Source organism: Ochotona curzoniae, unplaced genomic scaffold, assembly GCF_017591425.1.
Source record: "Ochotona curzoniae isolate NIBS_2020 unplaced genomic scaffold, NIBS_Ocur_1.0 scaffold_2476, whole genome shotgun sequence".
In the NCBI taxonomy this organism is placed as follows: Eukaryota; Metazoa; Chordata; class Mammalia; order Lagomorpha; family Ochotonidae; genus Ochotona; species Ochotona curzoniae.
In genome coordinates, this window is record NW_024467095.1 from 17,028,684 (window position 1) to 17,051,523 (window position 22,840).

The 22,840-nt window shown below is 46.2% G+C and overlaps 1 protein-coding gene across 2 annotated transcripts in view; it reads right to left on the reverse strand.

The window, feature by feature from the left end:
• TRIM24 (tripartite motif containing 24) overlaps positions 1-18,465 on the reverse strand; it is a 79,422-nt gene extending 60,957 nt beyond the window's left edge. The window contains exon 1 of one of the 2 annotated variants that reach the window (XM_041002535.1): positions 17,789-18,465. In XM_041002535.1, the coding sequence (XP_040858469.1) occupies positions 17,789-18,134 (346 nt within the window). In that variant the 5' untranslated portion in view covers positions 18,135-18,465. The remainder of the gene's footprint in view (positions 1-17,788) is intronic. The other variant, XM_041002534.1, reaches the window with a different exon arrangement.
• Between the last annotated feature and the right edge of the window lie 4,375 nt (positions 18,466-22,840).

Genomic DNA, 22,840 nt, shown 5'->3' on the forward strand with positions numbered 1-22,840 from the left:
GGTTCCCCTGGCTTCCTAGACATCACCCAGACATTTGAATCTAATATGCTTCATTCTTGTCTCAATTACTATTCCCAAACAGGTAGAGTGTATTCTTCATGCTGTGGTCAACCCTTCTTTTCGGACATTATTTAATCATATTATCTATATGGTCTGATTATAAGGACCACTGGAATTCCCTTTGAAATCTCTTGGCTTGCTTCTGCACGGCTGCTTATTATTCTGATGAGGCATACTTACTTATTTCAGGTAGCATTTATTTTAATAGCCAAGCTCACCCATAACCCCAAAGAGTATTACATGAAGTAATCATTTGCTGTCTGTTACCAGGTCCTTAAAGGGCATGTATCACAACATAAACTGAGTCACCAAACACACTTGGTTTAGCTGGTAGATCTGCTGGATAAGGAAGGACAACATTGGATCACATCTTATGGCAAACTTTTCCTCTTATTTCAGATCCACCTGACCAACTTGTAAACCACACTTGTAATGGCATCCCTAGAATGCCTGCCTCTTCAGCATAAGCTATCACTACATGTTCACAGTCTAGCAGCAAATGGACCTCAAAATGACCTGTATTAACAACTCCATTAAATTGGCCATCTCCAACTATTCCTCAAACTGTCCCTTTCCACTGCTACACTTCCATTCTCAGATGACCTTCCTTCCTACTTGAGATGTGGGGCTCACAATTTGCTCACTCCATTCACTTTGAAAACACAAGTGTTCTATATTTTATACCCATTCTTGCCAATCCTCCAATCTATGCCTTAGAGGTACTCTTTTCTTCTCAGAAACCCTAGCGGCTTTAAAACAAAGCAAAACCCTACTTATGCATAATCAATACCAATTAAAGCATTTGTACAAAAAAAAAAAAAAGATGAAATAAAATACCTTAACTCCATATTTGTCTGCCGTCAGACATGGCCTCAGCCCTGTAGAGCCCTGAGTTGTTTAAACTAAGACTTGGCGAGGTGGTCTAGTGGCTAAAGTCCTCGTCTTGAATGTGCCAGGATCCCATTGCCAGAATCCCATATGGCGCCAGTTCTAATCCCAGATGCTCCACTTCCCATCCAGCTTCCTGCTTGTGGCCTGGAAAGGCAGTTGATGATGGCCCAAAGCCTTGGGACCCTGCACCCACATAGGAGACCTGGAGGAAGTTCCTGGCTCCTGGCTTTGGATCGTGATAGCACTGGCCAATGTGGTCACTTGAGGAGTGAATCATTGGATGGAAGATCTTCCTCTCTGTCTCTCCTTCTCTGTATATCTGATTTTACAATAAAAATATTTTTTAAAAACCCCTTTCCAATTACATCTCATTTGCCACACATTGCTTCCATCTACGCCAATCTAGTTTTCTCTTCTCTATACAAAAATAAGCTTTTGCACAACTGCCATATTGAAGGTTGGTTTGTGTGTTTTCAAAGTGGATGCAGAGTCTGAGTCCCACTATTTTTAAAATCTTTCCTTACCTGACCCTTCAGGAACCTGGCACTTTAAAACACTGCTATACCCAATGCTGCAATGCACCAAGTCCAGCTACTGCATTCTTTTTTTTTTTTTAAGATTTATTTTTTTTTATTGGATATACAGAGAGGAGAGACAGAGAGGAAGATCCGTCCGATGATTCACTCCCCCGGCGGCCGCAACAGCTGGAGCTGAGCCAATCCGAAGCCAGGAGCCTCTTCCGGGTCTCCCACACGGGTGCAGGGTCCCAAAGCATTGGGTCTGCTTTCCCAGGCCACAAGCAGGGAGCTGGACGGGAAGCAGGGCCGCCAGTACTAGAGCCAGCGCCCATATGGGATCCCGGGCGTGCAAGGCGAGGACCTTAACTACTGCACCATCGCGCCGGGCCCAGCTACTGCATTCTTGATGACAGCATCCTGACTCAGCTTCCTGCCAATGCACCGGGGATGGTCAGAGTGCTGCAGTAGCAGATCCCCATGTGGGAGACATGGATTACTTCCTGGCTCCTGGCTTTGGGCTGACCCAGTTTTCAGCCCTTTGAGCAGTGAATCAGCAGATGGAAGATACTCTCTCTCCCTCTACTGTCATTCTGCCTCTAAAAATAAAGTTCTTTAAAAATGACTGCCTTTGTTCCCAAGTCTATTTTTCTCCTATTCACTCTCCTTTCGTAGGGGTTATCCTAATCTAATAGCACTACACATTATGCTATCCTAGCCGATTTCCTCTTCTGTTCTCTAGAGTAAAAGAGAAGGAAGCAAAAGACAAGACACTGAAGAGGAAGGGTCAGAGGAAGAGAACTTAGAATACCAAAGGTGGACGGGACAGCTGGATGAGAAAGTAGTAAAAGCAAATCAAATCAATAACAAATCTCTATAAGACTGATGAGGCCAGGCCTACAGGTACCAGGTCAAAGGGACAGACACTAGGAATTTCATATTCTACAATATCTCCTCCTCAAGGTTACATTCCATGCTAAAAACAGGCAAGAGACACCAAGAAAATATTCACTCATATTCAAAGTAAGAATGAATTCTGGGGGGCCAGCAACATGACAAAATGGATCCAAGCTGGGTCTCCGCTTCTTCTCCCTCTTTCATTAGTTGGGTAATGATTAACAACAACAACAAAAAAAGGCCGGGAACCAATTTCAAGGAGTGTTTTTTTTTTGTTTTAAGATGTGTTAATTTTTATTGGAAAGTCAGATTTACAGAGGAAAGACAGAAAAAGATCTTCCATCCACTGGTTCATTCCCCAAGTGATGGTAACTCGACTGGAGCAGAATGGATCCGAAGCCAGGAGCCCACTAGATTTCCTGGGTCTCTAACAGGAGTATAGGATCCCAAAGTTTTTGCCATCCTCAACTACTTTCTCAGCTCACAAGCGAGAGCTGGATGAGAAGTGGAACAGCTGGGACCAAAGTAGTGCCTACTGTTGCCTACTATCTGGTGTTGGCAAGGGTAGGAACAGCCAATTGAGTCATCACACCAGGCCCAAGTTTTCTTATTAACTTTGAAATTTTTAGATTTACTTCTTAGTTTATTAAGATTAAAAAGAGCTGATTTGGGCCCGGTGCGATAGAGTAGCAGCTAAAGTCCTCACCTTGAACGTGCCAACATCCCATATGGGTGCCGGTTCTAATTCCAGCTGCCAGGCTTCCCATCCAGCTCCCTGCTTGTGGCCTGGGAATGCAGTTGAGAATGGCCCAAAGTTTTGGGACCCTGCACCCACGTGGGAGACCCAGAGGAAGCTCCTGGCTCCTGGCTTCGGATTGGCTCAGCTCTAGCCATTGCTGCTGCTTGGGGAGTGAACCATCAGAGAGAAGACCTTCCTCTGTCTCTCCTCCTCTCTGTATATCTGCCTTTCCAATTAAAATAAATCTTAAAAAGAAAAAAAAAGGAGCTGGCTTTTGCCAACTTGGTCACAATATTATCACGTTTGCAAATTACTACCACCCATACTATACCCGAGAATAAGGCTTCAAGTATTCAGACAATTTATAGATGGTATAAAAATCACCATTCCATCAAGCCCATGCATCTGATATAATGGAACTGCAATGGCTACAACTTTCCATGCAAAACAGATTTCCTTGCTAGCTAACTGCATATTCAGGTACCAGGAACAACAGTGTCTGTTCCATCTCCATGACACTGGGGAATCAAATACAAGCAACCTGGATTTCTCTGGAGTCCTCCTCCTGCACCTCCCTACACTGCAGTGGAAGTGCCATACCACGAGGACCAACCTTGACTACAGAGTCGACTGGAACTACAATATCCCCATGCTCCTCATTGGAACTGGACACATTATACATATCCTCCAACTAGGGACTTTCCAGACTGGCGGAAACTGAGGGACTTTTACAAGCAACTTCCATATGGGACTTTCCTAGGAACTGAGACTAGGGGCTTGATTCCAGAGGCCTGCTAATGGTCTACCATACTTTTCATTCCAAATTTTCATTTTTTTAGCTAAAAACCAATTTTAACACACATCAGTGAGCATGTGGCCTTGCAGTCAGGATGCCACCAGGACACTAGATCCCACACCAGAGTGTGTGGCTTTGCAACTTGGCTGAATTCCAATTCCAGCTTCCTGACAAATGTGCACCCTAGGAGACAGCAGGTGATGGCTCAATACTTGGGTATCTTCCACCGATTTAGGAGTCCCAAACTGATTTGCAGGCTGTTGGCTTTGGCCTGGTCCAGCCCCTACCATTACAGACAACTAGCAAATGAACCTACATATGGGAGAAGTGTGTGCGATTTTGTGTATGCACACTGTTCTAAATAAAATAAAAATTTAGGGGGGAAAAAAATGTAAAGCCTAAAGGCAAGCGTTGTGGCACAAGCAGGTCACTGTTCCATACTGGAATGCTGATTCAAGTGCTGGTTGACCTGCTTCCATCCCAGCTTCCTGTCAATTAATCCTGAAAGGTGGCAGATAATGGCCTGATAATGGCCTAGCTTTGGCCTGGCCTAGACTTGGCAGTTTCAGGCAGTTGGGTAGCAAACCAGTGAATGCAAGATTCTTTGCCCTTCAAGTAGATGCAAATAGTAAACATCTCAAAATTCAGAAATGTAATTATCAAACCACACAGAAATTATGTTGAATTCACAAAGTACAGTTTAGAAATGGATTCACCAGTAAAGAAATCCCATCAACTTGAGGGCAGCCATACATCGTTTGATAGATTATACAAGAGATTTCTTGACTTCAGGAAAAATAAAGGTCCAAAGAAAGTTTGCATCCCACTTCTTGAGGCATATAAACCATTAGTACTACTCCTGCCAAGAGGACATTTTTTCCCTAACCCCTGGAAATAGACACTTTAGGCTCGTAGCAACCTGGAGTCCCCTCTGCAAAAGCATCTGATAAGCTTGTTCATGCAAACATGCCAACCTACTTCAAGCGTTTTATAGCTTCACTTCTGAGAAGAAAGTCTAACGTTTTCCCTCCCTCCATGAGTTATGGTTTACAGCACCATGTGGCACATACCCCATTTTTGGCAACTATTGATCTAGTGTATATTAAAAATTAGAGAAATGGGTCAAGGTCACAAGAAGAAATTTGATAGACTTATACATCTAGATGACGGCTTAATTTGAAAAGACATTAAGAAAAGTTCTGGAAATATGAACCCATGTCTGCAAATTACCCTCATCTGAGTACACAAGTTACAATGCAATTCAAAAGATGTTTTCTGATACCAACTTTCCAGCAGGATAGTGTAACTAGTACAGAAAAAAAAGTTCCACAAAGAATTACTATACAAAACTTGAAAAAGTGCACAGGGTACCTCTTTACAGGTAGTGGATAACAGGCAATGCAATACTGTGGCTCCTGAGAAAAGAAAACTGGTGAAGGGCCCACAAAGTCTATTGTCTAATGGGGAACTGTTTTCTGACCAGAGCTGAGAACCACAGCCAAAGCAGAATACAACTAAGGAGCCAGAGAGCATTTGGGACTATGTACCAGATGGAAAATATAGGGCAAAGCACTGGAGAGAAGGAAGCTGAACAGAGGAAGGATGCCAGCAGTAGGGCTCTGCCAACTCCTTGGCTGAAGGCGTCCACGCATGTGCACACACCAGGGGAAGTTTACCAAAGAGAGCAGCTGCTAAGGGACTGAACAGGAGCAAAGATACTGGGAGCCAAGCAGGAACAAAGAGAAAACAAAAGGATGGCAGTCTTAAACCACCATAGCTATAATCATAGTGTAAACCCACCAAGTAACTGAAAATAAATATAGAGAGTGCATAGAAAAGACAACTAAATGCTTAATACACACACTTAATACACACATATTAAAAGCATAAAAAGTAATACTTAGATAAATTGGCTCATTTGTATTATGAAAGTACAACTTACAACAAAGCAGCCACAAAGGTAAGAGACAGTCATTTCATAAAAAAAGGACAGGAAATGCCTCCATGACAAAGCTTCAAACTGTCTAACAAAAGCTAATCAAATTAAAGAGTACAGAGACAAACCTATCTCAACTGAAGACCTGAGCAATTCCTCCATCCAACACTGACATAAGCTGAACCCACGTGAGATTTGTACAAGACTCAACCAACCAATCCAACTGACATTGACACAACACTATACCTCACAACTGCAGAAGTTAAATTCTGCTCAAATACACATTGTTATACAACACACAAAGTCTAAAAAAATGTTCAACTGAGTTCATTTCAACTTACAGAATATATGTTCTGATGACAATGGAATAATAGAACACTTAGAAAATTATACATGTGGGGTCAGTGTGATAGCATAGTGGTCTAATCCTCTACCTGCAAGTGTCAGTTCAAGCCCTGGCTGTGAGATTTCTGATTCAGTGCCCTGCTAATGGCCTGGAGAAGCAATAGCGGACAGCCCAAAGCCTTGGGCCCCTGAATTCATGTGGGAGATCTGGAAGAAGCTGGATGCCCATCCTTGGTCCAGCTCAGTTCTGGCCATGGCAGATATTTGGGGAGTAAACCAGTACATGCAAGATCTGTCTGTCTCTAACGGTTTTAGTTGAAATAAATAAATCTTTATATTTAAGTAAATCAGGGCCTGGCACAGTAGCCTAGTGGCAAAAATCTTCGCCTTGTAAGCGCCAGGATCCCATGTGGGTGCCAGTTCATATCCCAGCTACTCCACTTCCCATCCAGCTCCCTGCTTGTGGCCTGGGAAAGCAGCTGAGGATGGCACTGCACCCACGTGGGAGACACAGAGGATGCCCCTGGCTCTGCATCAGTCAGATCCAGCTGTTGCAGTCGCTTGGGGAGTAAACCAGTGGATGGAAGGTCTTTCTCTGTCTCTCCTACTCTCTATATATCTGACATTCCAATAGGAATAAAGATTTAAAAAATAAAATTTAAGTAAATTAATGTAAAACAAAGGTAATGAAAATAAACAAAACTGTTATTTCACAAGACCCTAGTAATAGCAAGAAAAACAGAACATGAATTATCAATAATTGAATACAAAAGAAAAGCCACCAGCTCTAAAAACACTCAAAGGGTGCGAGGAAAACCTGGACCCTAACCCCAAGTCTACCCCAAACCACACCCACTGCCCTGTCCCAAAGCCTACCAACCGTAACACTAACCCTAGCCCGAACCCAAACCCTAACTCTAACCCCAACCCAAACCTGAACCCTAACCCTAAAATATAAAAATTAAAAGCAAACAAAATAAAAACAAAAAACCACCACTGGGATGGCAGTCTCATATTAGTGCTGGTGCAGTTCCTGGCTCCAAATTTACGGGAATGAGCCAAGTGAGCTTTTCAAAGAAAGAAACATACATACATGCATGAGGGCCCATGCTGTGGCTCAACAGGCTAATCCTGCACTCTGTGGCACCAACATCCCATATGGGCCCCGCTTTGTGTCCCAGCTACTTCACTTCCCATCCAGCTTGTGGCCTGGAAAAGGAGAGGAGGATGGCCCAAAGCCTTGGGAACCTGCAAGCACATAGGAGACCAAGAAGAGGCTCCTGCTTCAGATCCCCGCAGAGCTGGCTGCTTTGGCCATTTGGGGAGTAAACCAACAAATGGAAAACCTTTCTCTCCGTCCTCTCTAAAAATCTGCCTTTCAAATAAAAATTTACATCTTTTAGAAAGCAAGGAAATACGAGCAAGTTTATGCTGCTAAATGTTATAATTCAATTAGACGGACGATTTTCTTCAATTTACAAAATAAATTCAAAAAGAGTAGGGGCCATGAGCTGTGGTTCAGGGAGTTAAGCAGTGCCAGCACCCCTCACGGGTGGCTAAGTCCTGGCTGCTCCACTTCTGACCCAGCTCCCTGCTAATGCACCTGGGAAAGCAGGGCAAGATGGCCCAAGTCCCTGACCCTCACATATATGGGGACCTAGAAGCAGCTCATTTTTGGCTTCTGCTTAGCCTAGCCCTGGGACTAGCAAATACGTCTCTTGCCTTCTTGCTCTGCAACTCTTCAAGATACATCGGAGAGGACTGTGTGGTATGTGAGGAGCTCTACATGTACGAAAGGCTCAAAATTCCAAATCAGAAACCTTCCAATAAAGCTAATTGCAGCCACATATGGGCTCACTTACAGACAAATTAAGGCTACTGTTAACCAGTTCAGCCAAAAAGGGATGCAGATATAAGTATATGGCCTCTATTCCTCAAGAACCTAGCAAATATTTTATAGCCAATTAAACCAAGCAGTACACCAGAAAATAGGTAATATATTTTGACAATGCAAAGTATCAAGAATACAAGGTTGGTTTAACTTCAGACGGTAGGGGCAGACAAAAAATAATCAATGTAATCCTTAAATTTTCCTCTCCATTTGTAATTCTTATGTTTATGGTGAAAAAATAAGTGGGGCAATCACAATGCAGGATAATTTTTGCTACATATATAAAAAGCATTTGACAAAACTACTTCATGAAATTTTTCAGTGCAACAGTAAGAAAGTGCTTTGGGCATGGCACGATAGTGTAGTGTTCAAAGTCCTCGCCTTGAACGCACCAGGATCCCATATAGGCACTGATTCTAATCCCAGCGGTCCCGCTTCCCATCCAGCTCCCTGCTTGTGGCCTGGGAAAACAGCTGAGGATGACCCAAAGCCTTGGGTCCCAGCACCCGCATGAGACCTGGAGAAGGTTCCTGGCTCCAGATCAGCGCAGCACTGGCCATTGCGGTCTCTTGGGGAGTGAACCATCAAATGGAAGATCTTCCTCTGTCTCTCCTCTCCCTATATCTGACTTTCTGGTAAAAATATATCTTAAAATAGAAAAGTGCTTCTTCATTTTTATAATGGGGGCATTTATTAGAAAAACAAAACAAATTTACACATCTTAACATTGGCACCTGTGCTGCGAGCTCATCTTTCTGAGTACCAACACAGAAGACATAAAGACCAACTTCAACAACTTCAACACTGCCCCCTTTGACAGCCACGCCATCAGAACCAGACCAGGCACCTCAGGGGCCACAAACTGGGTTTCAAACTGGGCTAACTATGGGGCTGCAGGCACATTTCCTGGGAAGACAGAACAGGATCCAGCCTTCTCTCCTCCTCTCCCTGCCAGGGTGGTAAAGGAAGGCCTGTGTACACTGTCCAACATACTCTGGGATCCTGAGTAAGAATTTAAAGAAACTCACTAAAAAACTGCTGTTAGGGCCAGGCGCGATAGCGCAGTGGTTAAAGTCCTTGCCTTGCACACTCCGGGATCCTATATGGGCGCTGGCTCTAGTACTGGCGGCCCTGCTTCCCATCCAGCTCCCTGTGTTTGTGGTCTGGGAAAGCAGCCAAGGACGGCCCAAAGCTTTGGGACCCTGCACCTACGTGGGAGACCCGGAAAAGCTCCTGGCTCCTTGCTTCGGATTGGCTCAGCTCAGCCGTTGTGGCCACTTGGGGAGTGAACCATCGGACGGAAGAACTTCCTCTCTGTCTCTCCTCCTCTCTGTGTATCCGCCTTTCCGATAAAAATAAATAAATCTTTAAAAAAAAAAAAAAAGAAAGAAAAAACTGCTTTTTGAGAAACAACCAAACCCAAAAGTGAATATTTTTGGTTTTATGGTTTTCCTCTATGTCAGGGAAAATCCATTCTTAGGAAGGTAATATCAAGGTACCATACCCTTCTCTACTTGTCACAATAAAGCTTTCCTTTGAGTCACTCCAGGGTGAGGCTATTGGGTGACACCTCAAGGGTATTTATCTCTTATGTTCCTAATCAGATCACTCTCCCCAGATTGGCAGGCATCTAGACTCAATGCAACTGTGACCAAAACTACAACCATCTTTTGTGTAAAAATAGACATGCAAATTCTAAATGTATAAAGAAAAGCAGAGGTCTTTAGAGACCTAAAGGAATGAGATGACACAATCTGAAAATTTGCTAAAAGCTATAATAATCAAAACTGTCTTAAAAGTTTCATTACTGGAACACACTACAGAAACAGACCATACCTATTAGGTCACGATAATACAATTAAGTACTTTTTCTGAATGAATGCTTTAATATAAGGTTAAAAACTTGAACCTAAAAGCTTGGACAGATACAAAATATTTCAAATATAAGTCCCAGCAGTTGCAGCCAGTGCTCGGCATACAGCAGGCCACATCCGAGTGCCAGCCTGGGGTTCTGGCTCTGTGTCAGACTCCTGCTTCCTGCTTCTGCACACCCTGGGCGGGAGCAGGTGATGACTCCAACAGCTGAATCCTCACAATACATTTAATCTAGGATATGCAATATCAGTACATTAATATTCCTCCCTTTTACACTTAATTTTCAAAATCACCAGGAATTGAATCAAAATATTGCCCAAAAGTTTTAAGAATGACCACCACAGCTGGTGCGGTAGCACACTAATCCTTCACCTGTGACACTGGCATCCCACATTGGTACCAATTAAGAATCCAAGGTGAGGAGAATCAGGATGGCGGAATAGGGAAAGTACACATTTAAACAGACATTAAACAGATGGAGAAACATTAATCAGTGTGAAGCAGAGGGCACGTTCCAGGAAACAGAGGAGGAAAGAATAACAGCAGAGGGTCAACTGGAGACTGACAGGCATAAGACACACTGGTGTGATGTTGCAGTGACTAATACCCCAGTGGCACCCAGCAAGTGGTGATACCAATCTCACCAGCAGCCAGAACTCTACCACCAAGGTGGGAAGGGATTTTTCACTGAGAACTTAGGAGGTGAACCAAAACAAAGCACTGCCCGTCTTGCTTGTCTGATTCGACCAGGAGCAGCAGAGCAGCAGTCCCAGATGGCAGTGTAGGAACAGGGTGGATTTTGTAGCCCAGTCAGCCTCCCACAGCTGTATCGGGTGCCATTTTGTTTAAGAAGGCAAGAGCTATGGACAGTACTGTGCATGTATTGAGATGAGAGTGAAATCATTTCTACCTCTGTGAATTGCAACAACATGACATCCTACAGGTTCCACCCAATATAGAACAGGGTAGCCCTCATGCCTGATAGCTAGCAGATCAAGAACTCTAGTACTGGAACAACAGGCATAATTTTGTACAGTGTGGCAAAGGCTTTAAGACTGCAGTGACAACAGTGAGCTGCACATGTGCTGACCTCGGTGAGAACTCACTCAGCTCAGTGCACTGCACTGGTCCACACTGAAGATAATACTGCTTTGGCATCATATGAGTCAAAACAAATCTGTGTGGCACTCAGACCTCACAGACAACACTTCTGGCAAGATCAACACCACCAACAACCTAGCTATATAGGATACCAGGTGTCTCCATAATCCTGGGACCTACTCCAACCACAAATGGGAGGAAGATTATACAGTAATGGTACAAACTCAGCACAATATCACAGGAGGTGAAGACTGGTGAGCCATGAGCTGGGGCCTTGGAGATCACGGTGGAAGTCTACCATAAGAACCCAGACCTGGAACTTGCTGGAGGGACTGGCATAAGTGACTGCAAACAAAAGCTGTTTACCAATCACAATAAGTAAAATTCAACTGTAGGGCCTGGCAGTGTGGCCAAGCGGTTACAGTCCTCGCCTTCAATGTGCTAGGATCCCATATGAGTGCCAATTCTAATCTTGGCAGCTCCACTTCCCATCCAGCTCTCTGCTTGTGGCCTGGGAAAGCAGTCAAAGACAGCCCAAAGCTTTGGGACCATGCACCCGTGTGGGAGACCTGGAGGTTCCTGGCTCCAGATCAGTGCAGCACCTGCCGTTGCAGGTACTTGGGGAGTGGATCATCGGATGGAGGAAACTCCTGTCTCTCCTCTTCTCTGTATATCTGACTTTGCAATAAAAATAAATCTTAAAAAAATATGCCTCTTCCAGACCTGCGCTACAAATGATAAAGATGTTCTCTTGATAAAGAAATAGTGCCCACCAAAACCGAAGGCAAATGCGAAGAACATCCTAATAGAAGACTAAATCAATGAACAATCCATTGCTAGATGACAGGACCAAATTACCACCCATTCATATTATCTCTGAATGTAAATGGCTTAAACTCAGCAATCAAACATCGTAGATTAGTAGACTGGATTAAAAGACAAAACCCATCTACAGGAGACATACCTCACCAACAAAGACCAGTAGAAACTATCTCTTAGATTCTGACATTTTTTGTTAGTTTCATTTCTTAAAACACTCTCCTGGTTAAATTCTTGAATGAGTCATAGATCATACAGTAGCATCACTTTCTTCAAGAAGGTTCTCTATTCTGTTTTATTCAGTGGCACATTAGTCATTCAGTAGCATGTTATTTAACTTCATGGTGTTGTTAATTTCTTTTTCTTCCTGTTGATTTTGTTGTGGCTCTTTATTTAAGGGTATATATAGTAACTGTGTAATGGAGACTATCAGCCAGTAGCATATTATTTAATTTCATGGCATTGTAAATTTTCTTCCTGTTGTCAATTTTGTGTTGTGGCTTTTAAGGGAATGTATAGTAACTGTGTAATGGAGACTGCGATATCCAGATGTGAGGATACAATGCAGTATGCATTTCTGCTTCCAAACCAAAGATGGACTCCCAAAGGAACTGTTGAATATATCTTGACAATAGGATGCTGGACTCTCTGCCATTGTCCATGCCCACAATGATGTCAGATGACTGTGTATGAAGAACTGTATTATAGTAATGATATAGGGGAACTCAGTGAGGGCAGAGGGAATTGGAGGAAGGACAGAAGGGAAATCCTAGACTCTAACTGTATCATAAAATGATAAAAAAAAAAAAAAAGAGAGCCCAAGCTACTCATTCCCCTCTTAAGATTTATTTATTTATTGGAAAGACAGTTTTACAGAGAGGAGAAAGGTTTCCCAGCTGCTGGTTCACTTCACAAAAGTCTGCAATGGTCAGAACTGAGGCAACCTAATGTCTGGAGCCAGGAGCCTCCTTGGGTCTCCCACATAGGTAGAGTCCTATGGCTTTGGGTCATCCTCCACTGTTTTCCCAGGTCATAAGGTGGATCAAGAGTATAACAGCCAGGACACAAAACACCCATATGGCGTCCTGGCACTTGAATGTTCAAGATGGGCCAGTGCAGCTGCTCCACTTCTGATCCAGCTCATTGCTCATAGCCCAGGACGGCAGAGGTGGACATCCTAAGTCCCAAGCCTCTGCATTCACACTGGAGACCAAGAAAATCCTGGCTATGGCTCGGCTCGGCTAAACTCCAGGGACTGTGGATATCTGGAGAGTGAACCAGTACATGGATAAGCTCCCCTCCCCACCATCACCACTGCACCTCTGGAAAAATCTGCCTTTCAAACAAAAATAAACAAATGACTACTAAACACAAAAAGCACACAGGCTCACCATCACTCATCAGGGAAAAGGTAAAAACATTAGATAGACCCTTTCATACCCACTAGACTGTTTAAAACTAAAAAGAGCAAAAATAGCTAAATAGACAAGGGTGTGAACCAATGAACTGTGGAGGGAACTGCTGATTATAAACAAACATAGCCAGTGTCAAATATGTGTTTATCATACTAACAAACTCTTACTATTTGCCCAAAGAAATGAAGACACATTCATAAATATTTACTGTACAGCAGTTCCCCCTTACCCACAGACACCTGAAACCAGATAGCACCAAACACATATATAGTGTTTTCTCCCATATATAATTCCTATGATAAACTTCACTTGTTACATAAAACAGTGAGGTTACTAACAAAAACTAACAACATCCTATAGTTGGAGCAGGCACTGAGCCTCATAGTGAAGGCACCTGTGTGCTGGGACAAAACCCAGTAGTGCTGAACTAAGTCCCTTCTCACACAGACCCTAGCAGGGTGTCTGCCACCGACATGGTGCTGTGGATGAGTTCTCAGCTCCTGACCCTAGTCAGGGATTCACTGCAGGCATTCAGTGAACTCGTGGACCAAAAGGAGCTCAACTAAGCACAAATTTTAAAAAGTTATGTGACCGCAATCTCTCAAAATCTTAGAATATTGTATTCATATTACTTAAATCATCACTTGTGATGTAACATACTGTAATGCCTACATGATGCAGATGAAGTCAGGTCAGTGACGGAGGCCTTGTGATGCGCCAGTGAGCTCACAGTCAGGTTTCCTCAGACACCGTGACATTCCAACAGCCCAAATCCACAACTGAAAGGCAACTAAGTGACCGACAGGTGTCCTAATGCAGCAGGTACACAGGCACATTTCACAACATGACCCAGAACAGCATGCCATTTAATCCTGGAATCCTTCATTTAATATTTTTCAGACAGTGGTTTACAAGAATAACAAACTGCTAAAAGAGAAACGCAAAATAAGGGAGGATTACTGTACTAACTTCCATCAACAGGAGAGTGACACAATTCATACAGAACTTTTTTTTTTTTAAAGATTTACTTTATTTTTATTGGAAAGGCAGATATACAGAGAGGAGAGACAGAGAGGAAGATCTTCCATCCGATGATTCACTCCCTAAGTGAGCGCAACGGGCCGATGCTATGCTGATCCGAAGCCAGGAGCCTCTTCCGGGTCTCCCACATGGATGCAGGGTCCCAAAACCTTGGGCCGTCCTTGACTGCTTTCCCAGGCCACAGGCAGGGAGCTGGAAGGGAAGTGGGGTTGCCGGGATCAGAACCGGCGTCCATATGGGATCCCGGGCATGCAAGGCGAGGACCTTAACCACTGTGCCACCGCACCGGGCCCTCATACAGAACTTGTACAAATAAAGACCAATCTCAAATGCTATTAATTCTTTGCCATTAAATCTTATGATTTCCATCTTTCTGCTCTTTTGGCCAGGGATCGGTTAGGATGAAGCCAGGAGCCCACAACTCCATCTGGGTTTCCTACACGGCAGGCAGAGGTCCAACTACTCCACTGCTCTCCCAGGCACAGGAGGGAGCTGGGCTGGACACAGAACAGCTGGGACTTCCACTGATACAGGATGCCAAAGCAGCAGGCAGCGACTTACCCCACTGTACCACAACCCCATCCCACATTTCTTTATGAAACAAAATCCTATGCTGACTTATCTAAGCCAAGTTGTATTAGGAAGGATATATTTTCTGTAAATTTCATTTAAGATCATCAATGGGCACACTCACAATACTTGTACAGCAAACAGAAAACTTTCTTGTAGTTTTGAGAAGTACTGTTCCAAATCTTGAGACTAATTTTCTGAAGAATCTTCTTGTGACAAATTGTATTTTGAAATATAATACGGCTTGTCCTAAAGCAATCCTAGGGCTTCGTATATATACTAGACAAGAAGCAGACCGTCTTGAGGGAGGGAGGTAGGAACCTAAAATTTAACAATTTTTACTAATGTCTAAAACACCACTGTCTAAATTACAGCAAAACAGAATAAAGGCGAATTCAACCTCAACAAATCCATTTTGCATGGCTTATAATATGAACTCACATATATTCATGTGTAAATACAGAAGAACATACAAAGCAATGTTACTTGCCAGTATCTAATACTAGAGATTTTACACCAAAATCCAGAGTTCAGACTTCTCAAAAAGTCAAACACTTTAACACCTGCTCTGAACTCTCACCTGACAATCCACAGGACTATCAAGAATTAAGGAGAGGGCCCACCTGGGTAGCCAAGTGGGCTTGCATGTGCCAGGATTCCATATGGCCATCGGTCCAAGTCCTTGTGGCCTTGCTTCCCTTCCAGCTCCCTGCTTGTAATGTGGCAAAGCAGGGACCCTGCATCTGTGTGGGAGACCCAGAAGAGGCTCCTGGCTCTGGATCAGCCCAGCTCCAGCTCTTCAGCTCAGCTCCTGCTGTTGCAGCCACTTGGGGAGTGAATCATCGGATGGAAGCTCTTTCCCTCTCTTTCCGCTCCTCCTCTGACTTCCCAATAAAAATAAATAAATCTTTAAAAAGTCCACTTTCAGAATCTATGGAGTTAACAAACCTCACACAAAATATTCAGAAAAAATTAGAATGACAAAAATAAGTACATGTGCAGTATAACAGTATATTGTGATTATTTGCATAGCATATACATAATATCAATGTATTTTGTCATATCAACATAACAAAGTATTATAAACAATCTGGCAAAGGTTGCAATGAGAACGAATATGGTCTATGCAAATTGTACATCACTTTATATAAGAGATAACCAAGAATTTGTATCTAAACAGATGCAGGAATCAATTCTTCTGCAGCTCCAAAAGGATAATGATCAAAGAAACCTTAGCATTTAAGAATTTCTAACTCAGATTTAACTTTCACCTGCATTCATTCTCCAACAGGTGGGCCACTTACTAGTAAACCCCTGTGAAGAATTGTAGTGTAGTTGCAAGCTAACAAAATAGCTTCCTGGTTTCCCCATGGTAACACAAGACTAAGAAAGACTCCAGGGTCAGAGACAAAGGGCAGTTTATTACCTCCTCGCAGCAACAGCATCAGCTAAGGAAGGCATCTACATTTTTTGCAGTCATTCCCAGAGTTCCAGTTCCCACAACGCATCTCTTGAAAACCCCTGCCGGACACCTACACGGGCAGCGGACTGTGTTGCAGGAGAGGACCCTGCGCCCAGGGAAACCCTAATCTCCTGTGATGGGCAATAATCATGGTTCCTGTTTGGCTCCAGAGGAAGACATTATCCACTGGACAGCAGGCATGCCTGCCCTTGGCTCTGGTGGAAGACACTATCTCTTTTTTCCAAGGCTGTTCCCTATACAACATCCTTGAAAAAAAAAAAAAAAACAGAAACAAAGAGCAATCAGTACTTGCTCGCAGCACAGCAGAGACCCGTAGAAAAGTGTCCCCGACAAGCAAACACTGTTCCGAACACAAGGCGAGACAAATCTGAGACCACAATCTCTTTAAAGCATTAATTTCACACCCCCACCTGGTACAATTACCTAATTAGCGCTAATATCTCTAATTAAATCATCTGTTCCCGCTAAAAAGGTGTAAATCAAATGCTACTTTTTCAGTTACTTTGTATTTTTCAAAAGGAGCGGCTCAAATATTTGCAACACTAAAATGTAAAAGCCTCCAGTCGTCTACTAAAATGACCATAATTACTCTCACACACTTCGAATGGTTCTGACCTGTTAGCCACAGCAATGGGAACTACCTGTCAAAAAGTCACCTAACGCAGTAAAAACATCACAAAGAGAACAGTAACTAACTTACAGCAGCGGTCTACAAAACCTAAGAAAACCCTGGGCTCAACATTCACTTGCTTCCAGTCCTCTTGAGTATTTACCATCTCAAAATACAACCTTCCAAAGAGACAACAGAACACCGTCCCAGGATTCTTTTGTCCCCAGCAAAAATGGGGAGAGGAATATTGGGAACTCACTAAGCTAAAGAACGCTTCCCCCCACCACCACCAAAAAAAACCCAGGATAGGAAACAGCTGGCATGCAACCTGCAATCAACCTTCAAACAAAGTCCCCATCACTTTCTCTCCATCCTTCCCCTCCCTCCCCCACCTCCTGCTCAAATAACGGGAGGGAACCCGAGCTGATCAGGATCACAGCGACCCGCACAAAGCTGTGCAGAAGCAGCGGTTAGCAGTCAGCAAGCAACACGGGGACGCGCTCCCCGGGGCACTCGGACCGAGCTTGCACAACGGGGCGGATCGCACCGGCCCCCCGACCCCCCGGCCCGCCGAGGAGCGGCAGCTGCGCGGCCAAGTGCACGGCGCCCGGGGAAGTTGCAGGGCGGGCGCCGCACACCCGCCCAGGCCAGAACCCTCCCGGTCCCCGCCGCCGCCGCCGCCGCCCCCTCCGCCGGGCCCTCCCCGCCGCGCAGCCCGGGCGGCCGACACGGGACAGCGGGTCGCCAGGCCGCCCGCCTCCCCGCGGCCCCCTGCCCGCCTCCTCCCCGCGCCCCCGCTCTCACCTTGGGTGGCGAAGGGCAGGGAGCCGCCCGCGGGCGGAGGGGTCTCGGCCGAGCCCAGCATGGGTGCGGGCAGCATGAGGTAGCGCTGCGGCGCGGGCAGGCAGCGCTGGCAGAACGAGTGCAGGCAGGGCAGCAGCTTGGGCGCCCGGCTCTGGATGTTCTGGTGGCACACGGCGCAAGTGTCCAACAGGTTGAGCCGGGCCGCCTCGCAGCCCCGCTCCGAGTCCGGGCCCTGCCGACTCTCGGCCTCGTTCTCTCCGCCCGCCGCCGTCGCCGAGGGCCCCCCGGCGGCAGCTGCCGGAGCGGCCGCCGTCGCCGCCGCCGCCTTCTCCACAGCCACCTCCATTGTCCTGCCCGCCGCGGCCGCCGGCGAAGGGGGAGTCTCCGCCCGCCGACCCCGGCCACCTCCTCCTCCTCCTCAGCCGCCTCCTCGGAGGCCGGAGAACCAGCGAGCCGGGCAGGCAGCGCCGCCCGAGGAAGCTTTCTCGGGCCTCCGGGGAGCCGCCTCCCCGGTGGCGAGGCCGGAAGCTGGGGGATCTGTCAGCGGGGCCCCGCTCCTCACGCCGGGGAGGCAGCACCCCGGCCGCTTCGCCAACCGCCGAAGCGCTCGTCGAACCCGCCCAGCCCGCCCTCGCCTCCTCCCCGCCTCCCCGCCTTTCTCTCGGGCCTCCAGGCCCCGCCTACACCGCCCTCCCCCAGCAACTGAAGCGCTGACGAGCAGCTCAACCGCCCTATCACCGCCGCGCCTCTCCAGGGGGCGGGCCCTGCCAAAGCCCGTGAGGCTCGGGCGGCGCCAGCGGGAGGCGGCGAGGTGGGTGGGGCCTGCGCAGCCCCGCCCCCCGAACGCCAAGGAGACTCGCGGCCTCTGATTGGTCCTTCGTGTGTGTTGCTCCTCTGTGAAGATTAGGCTAGGTTCGTTAACGAACACACGCCTAATTCGGTGCACTTGGTGTTAGCTCCTCCCTTGAGGCAGAGCTCCACGTTGTCTCTCGTTGAGGGAACTCAGAATTCCAGCTATCAGTGTAGCCTGATCTGAAGTTGCCTACGTGACTCCCATCTTAGCCTAATGTTGCCTAGGTGACTCTGCCTTATCCCAATGTTGCCTAGGTGACTCCCGCCTTATCCCAATGTTGCCTAGGTGACTCCCGCCTTAGCCTAATCTGAAGTTGCACAAGTTTTGTTTCTGCAAAAAATGTTTTTGGGAAATGCGGCAAGGGCCCCTCCTGTGCCTCATAGAGATAAGACTCCACAGCCTGCCACTTTGCTGAGCCCGCCAATTTATGCTATTTGAAACGTTTTTTCTTCAATAGAAACTTGCCAACATGCGCTTTTTGAATTGGTCAGCCAAACCTGAGTGTAACTTTATGCAGTTTTAAAAGTGGACCTATCATGAGTGTAATTGTGTTACCCAACCACGAGTGTAACTGTGCAATCTCCTATATTGTGCTAAAAACCCCGCGCCAACCTGTCTGGGGGCTCAACCTGGAGCCACTGTGATGGTAACGGTTGGAGCCCCCGAGCATGAGTAAAGCGCCCTGTGCGCTTGCTGCGAAGTCAGACTCATGGTGATTAACTTGAGGGACTCCAGACCTGAGCCTAACAGCAGCTGTCACTGTCACAACAGATCTGGGCATAACACAATCTCGTTAATCAAGAAAACTCGAGTTGTACTACTGACAAGAGACCTGTGAGAGATCAACACGGTCAAGGGAGGTTGAAATGGAAGTAGTGTAGCACACACAGAAAGAGGAAAAAGTATCACCTGAAAGAGATCACATGAAAGAGATCACGTGGAGGGCCCAGCTGGATAATGTAGCAGCTAAAGTCCTCACCTGGAACGCGCCCCAGGATCCCATAGGGGTGTCGGTTCTAATCCCGGGAGCTCCACTTCCCAAGCAGCTCCCTGCCTGTGGCCTGGGAAAGCAGTTGAGGACGGCCCAAAGCTTTGGGATCCTGCACCCGCGTGGGAGACCTGGAAGAAGCTCCTGGCTCCTGGCTCCTGGCTCCTGGCTCCGAGTTGGCGCAGCACCAGTCCTTGCAGTCACTTGGGGAGTGAATCAGGCAGAAGAACTTCCTCTCTGTGTTTCCTCCTCTCTGTATATCTGGCTTTGCAATTAAAAATAAATAAATGTTAAAACAACAACAATAGCAACAACAAAGAGGAACACAGGGAAATTTTACATCATTGTTGTATTCCCCACATGGCCTCAAGAGAAGCCAGGAGCCTAAGGATTCCTCCAGGAGTCCTCCATGGGGGCAAAGGGCCCCAGCACTTGAACAATCTTCAGCTGTTTTTCCAGGAACACTAGCAACTGTCGGGTTGGAAGTGAAGCAGTCAGGTGTCTGGCGCCCAAATGAGATGCAGCTGCTGGAGGCAGTGTACACCAGTGAGCCACAATCCCAGCACGGCAGCATCGAGTTTTTCAAACCTGAGTTTACTCAACTCTGTAATAAGTGAATGCATGTGAACAGGATAGGGGAAAGTCCTCTTGCAAACCAGAATGTTTGAAGAATTTCCCCAACCAAAAAAAAAAAAAAAAAAAAGTGAAATTAATTTTGAGTGGTTTGCCTTTTAAATGAGTGAAAACAGGTGTGTCTTTCAAGCAATTGCTACATATAAAGATTTGCAAATATCTGCATTGGACAGATACAGCTTCGTAAAAGAAAATTTTAAACTCTGGTTCTGATGTCCAAATAATTCATGAGTTCAAAATTTTCCTCTCTTCCCTCAAAACATCTACGTGGACTCATAACGGAAATTACATACTTGTTGTCAAACCCCAACCTGAAGGGGCTTGAAGAATGGAATCAGAGCAGAGAAATCAAACTGTTGGTATACAAGTGATGTTTGCGGTGCTGAATCTTGGCAGGGAGCGTGGTGGGTGACCAGAGGCTTTGCTCCATTGGATGTGACAAGGTCTTGGAAGTACCAACAGGACAGCCACCAGGAGGGAAACAGCATCCTAGCCTCTCTGTAAAACTCCCCAGTGTTGCGGCTTAGTAGGTTAAGTCTCTGCCATCACCAGTTTGTCTCCCGGCTGTTCTGCCTTTTTCATCTCTGTAGGCCCTGGTCTCCCAAGGGTTAACTCCACAGCTTAGTTTGTTTCTCCAGGTGTAACAGGATACACAATCCTGGCCTGATGCATTCAGCCCCAGCAGGTTGCCTCCTCCCTGCTTCCCTCCCCCCCCCTTTTTACATACCCTCGGGGGAGCTTAGGTGTTGCTTAAGCTTTGGGAAATGCCTGGAGGGGCCAAGCAGACTATAAAAGATGCAGCTTGACTTCAAATAAATCGGCATTCTGTTCACAAGAATGACCCACTGTGTGCTGTCTGTGTGTTGTGTGTTTTGTCTGTCTCATAACACTAGTCCCTCCGCTCGGCTCGGGGTACACGGCGACGCTGGCATTGCCCACACATCTCCCTGCTAACGGCCTGGGAAATGCAAGGGAAGATGGTTCAAGTGCTTGGACCCACCACTCAAGAGGGAGATATGGATGAAGCTCCTGGCTCCTGGACCAGCCCTTGTAGCCATCTGGGAGGGAAAACAGCAGATGAAAGATCTCTCTCTCCTTTCTCTTCCTCTTTGGCAGTCAAACAAGTAAGATAAATAAACAAAAGGAAACAAACAAAACACTTCCCAGCATCTTTCTCAACCAAGTCTTTAATTCTGTTCTCTAGGACTCAAGTATGAAATTGCACTATTTAACAATGATCAACACCTGGTCAGCTCTCCACAGCTCTGGGTTCCTCAGGCATGAATTTGTCATTATTCCCTAAACAATACAGAAGAGCAGTTATTCATCTCAGATAGAAGGCATCTAGCAGTGATTTAAGGACCACAGGGGGACATGCATAAGCTATTTGCAAGTGTGGCGTCATTCTATGTAAGGGATCCAAGCCTTTGCAGACTGTGTGATTATGACATCTGTAACCAATCACCCAAGGACGAGGAAAGCACTGGAGTGGTTTTTTTTTTTTTTTTTTTAAGATTTATTTGATGTATTTTGCAAGGCAAACTTACAGAAAAAGAGAAACAAAGATCTCCCATCAGCTGGCCAACCTCAAATGTCTGGAATGATCAGGGCTGGGCCAGACTGAAGCAAGGAGTCAGGAATTCCATCTGAGCTTCCCACAGGGGTGGCAGGTCTCTTGTGTTTGAGCCACCCTTTGATGCTCTCCGATGCGTATTAGCAAGCAGCTGGCTAAGAAGCAGAGCAGCCTGGACTTGAACCAGTGCTCTGATAGGGGATGGTAATGTAGCACATAGTGGCTTAAACCACTGTGCCACAAGGCAGATACCAGCAGTAGTTTGTTGCCAGCTGCATCCGTATGCACTGGCCACATGCCGTACCCAAAATGGCGCCGGCCGGAGAAGCCACACCTTGGTGCCTGGTGGAGAGTCACGTAGCTTTCGTAGTACTGCGCAGGTGCCCAGCGCACACGCAGTGAACTACGGCATGACCCACTCGTGGCCGGCGCGTGAACACTGGGGACTGACGAATCCGGTTGCCCAGGACCCTGCGTGATCATGACGCCGACCTATCATCGGCGGAGGCGGGGCCAGTCAGCACATAAGAGCAGGCAGCCTGCCTGGGTCCGGGCCCTTTCCTCTTCCTCATCTTTGTGTGCACAATAAAGACTACGGCAGAAGACTTCACTCGCGTCTGCCTCTTATTGCTGGACAATAGGAGTCGTGCGCGCAACAGTAGTTAGCTTCTTGAGCCTTATTTTGCATAAGAATCCGGTGAGAAGCTTCCCTCTAAGCAAGGTCTAGGGCTCATCTCGAAGTTCAGTTTCCACAGCTTCACAAGTGAGTGTGAACTGGGTGGTCTGGAACCACCTTCAGAGAAACACACTTGTCCAAGAGTCTTTTCACCCACACACCCGTTTCTCCCTCATAACGTCTCAAAGTGAAGCTGTCACTCTTCTCAGACATGACACGCCAGCAATTTTCTATTCCCCTTGGTTGTGAATGCCCATCCTTCAAAATTCAGACTTAAACCTGTTCCTCCCTCAAACCCACTAGGACAAAGTCTATCACTCCTCCTGTCC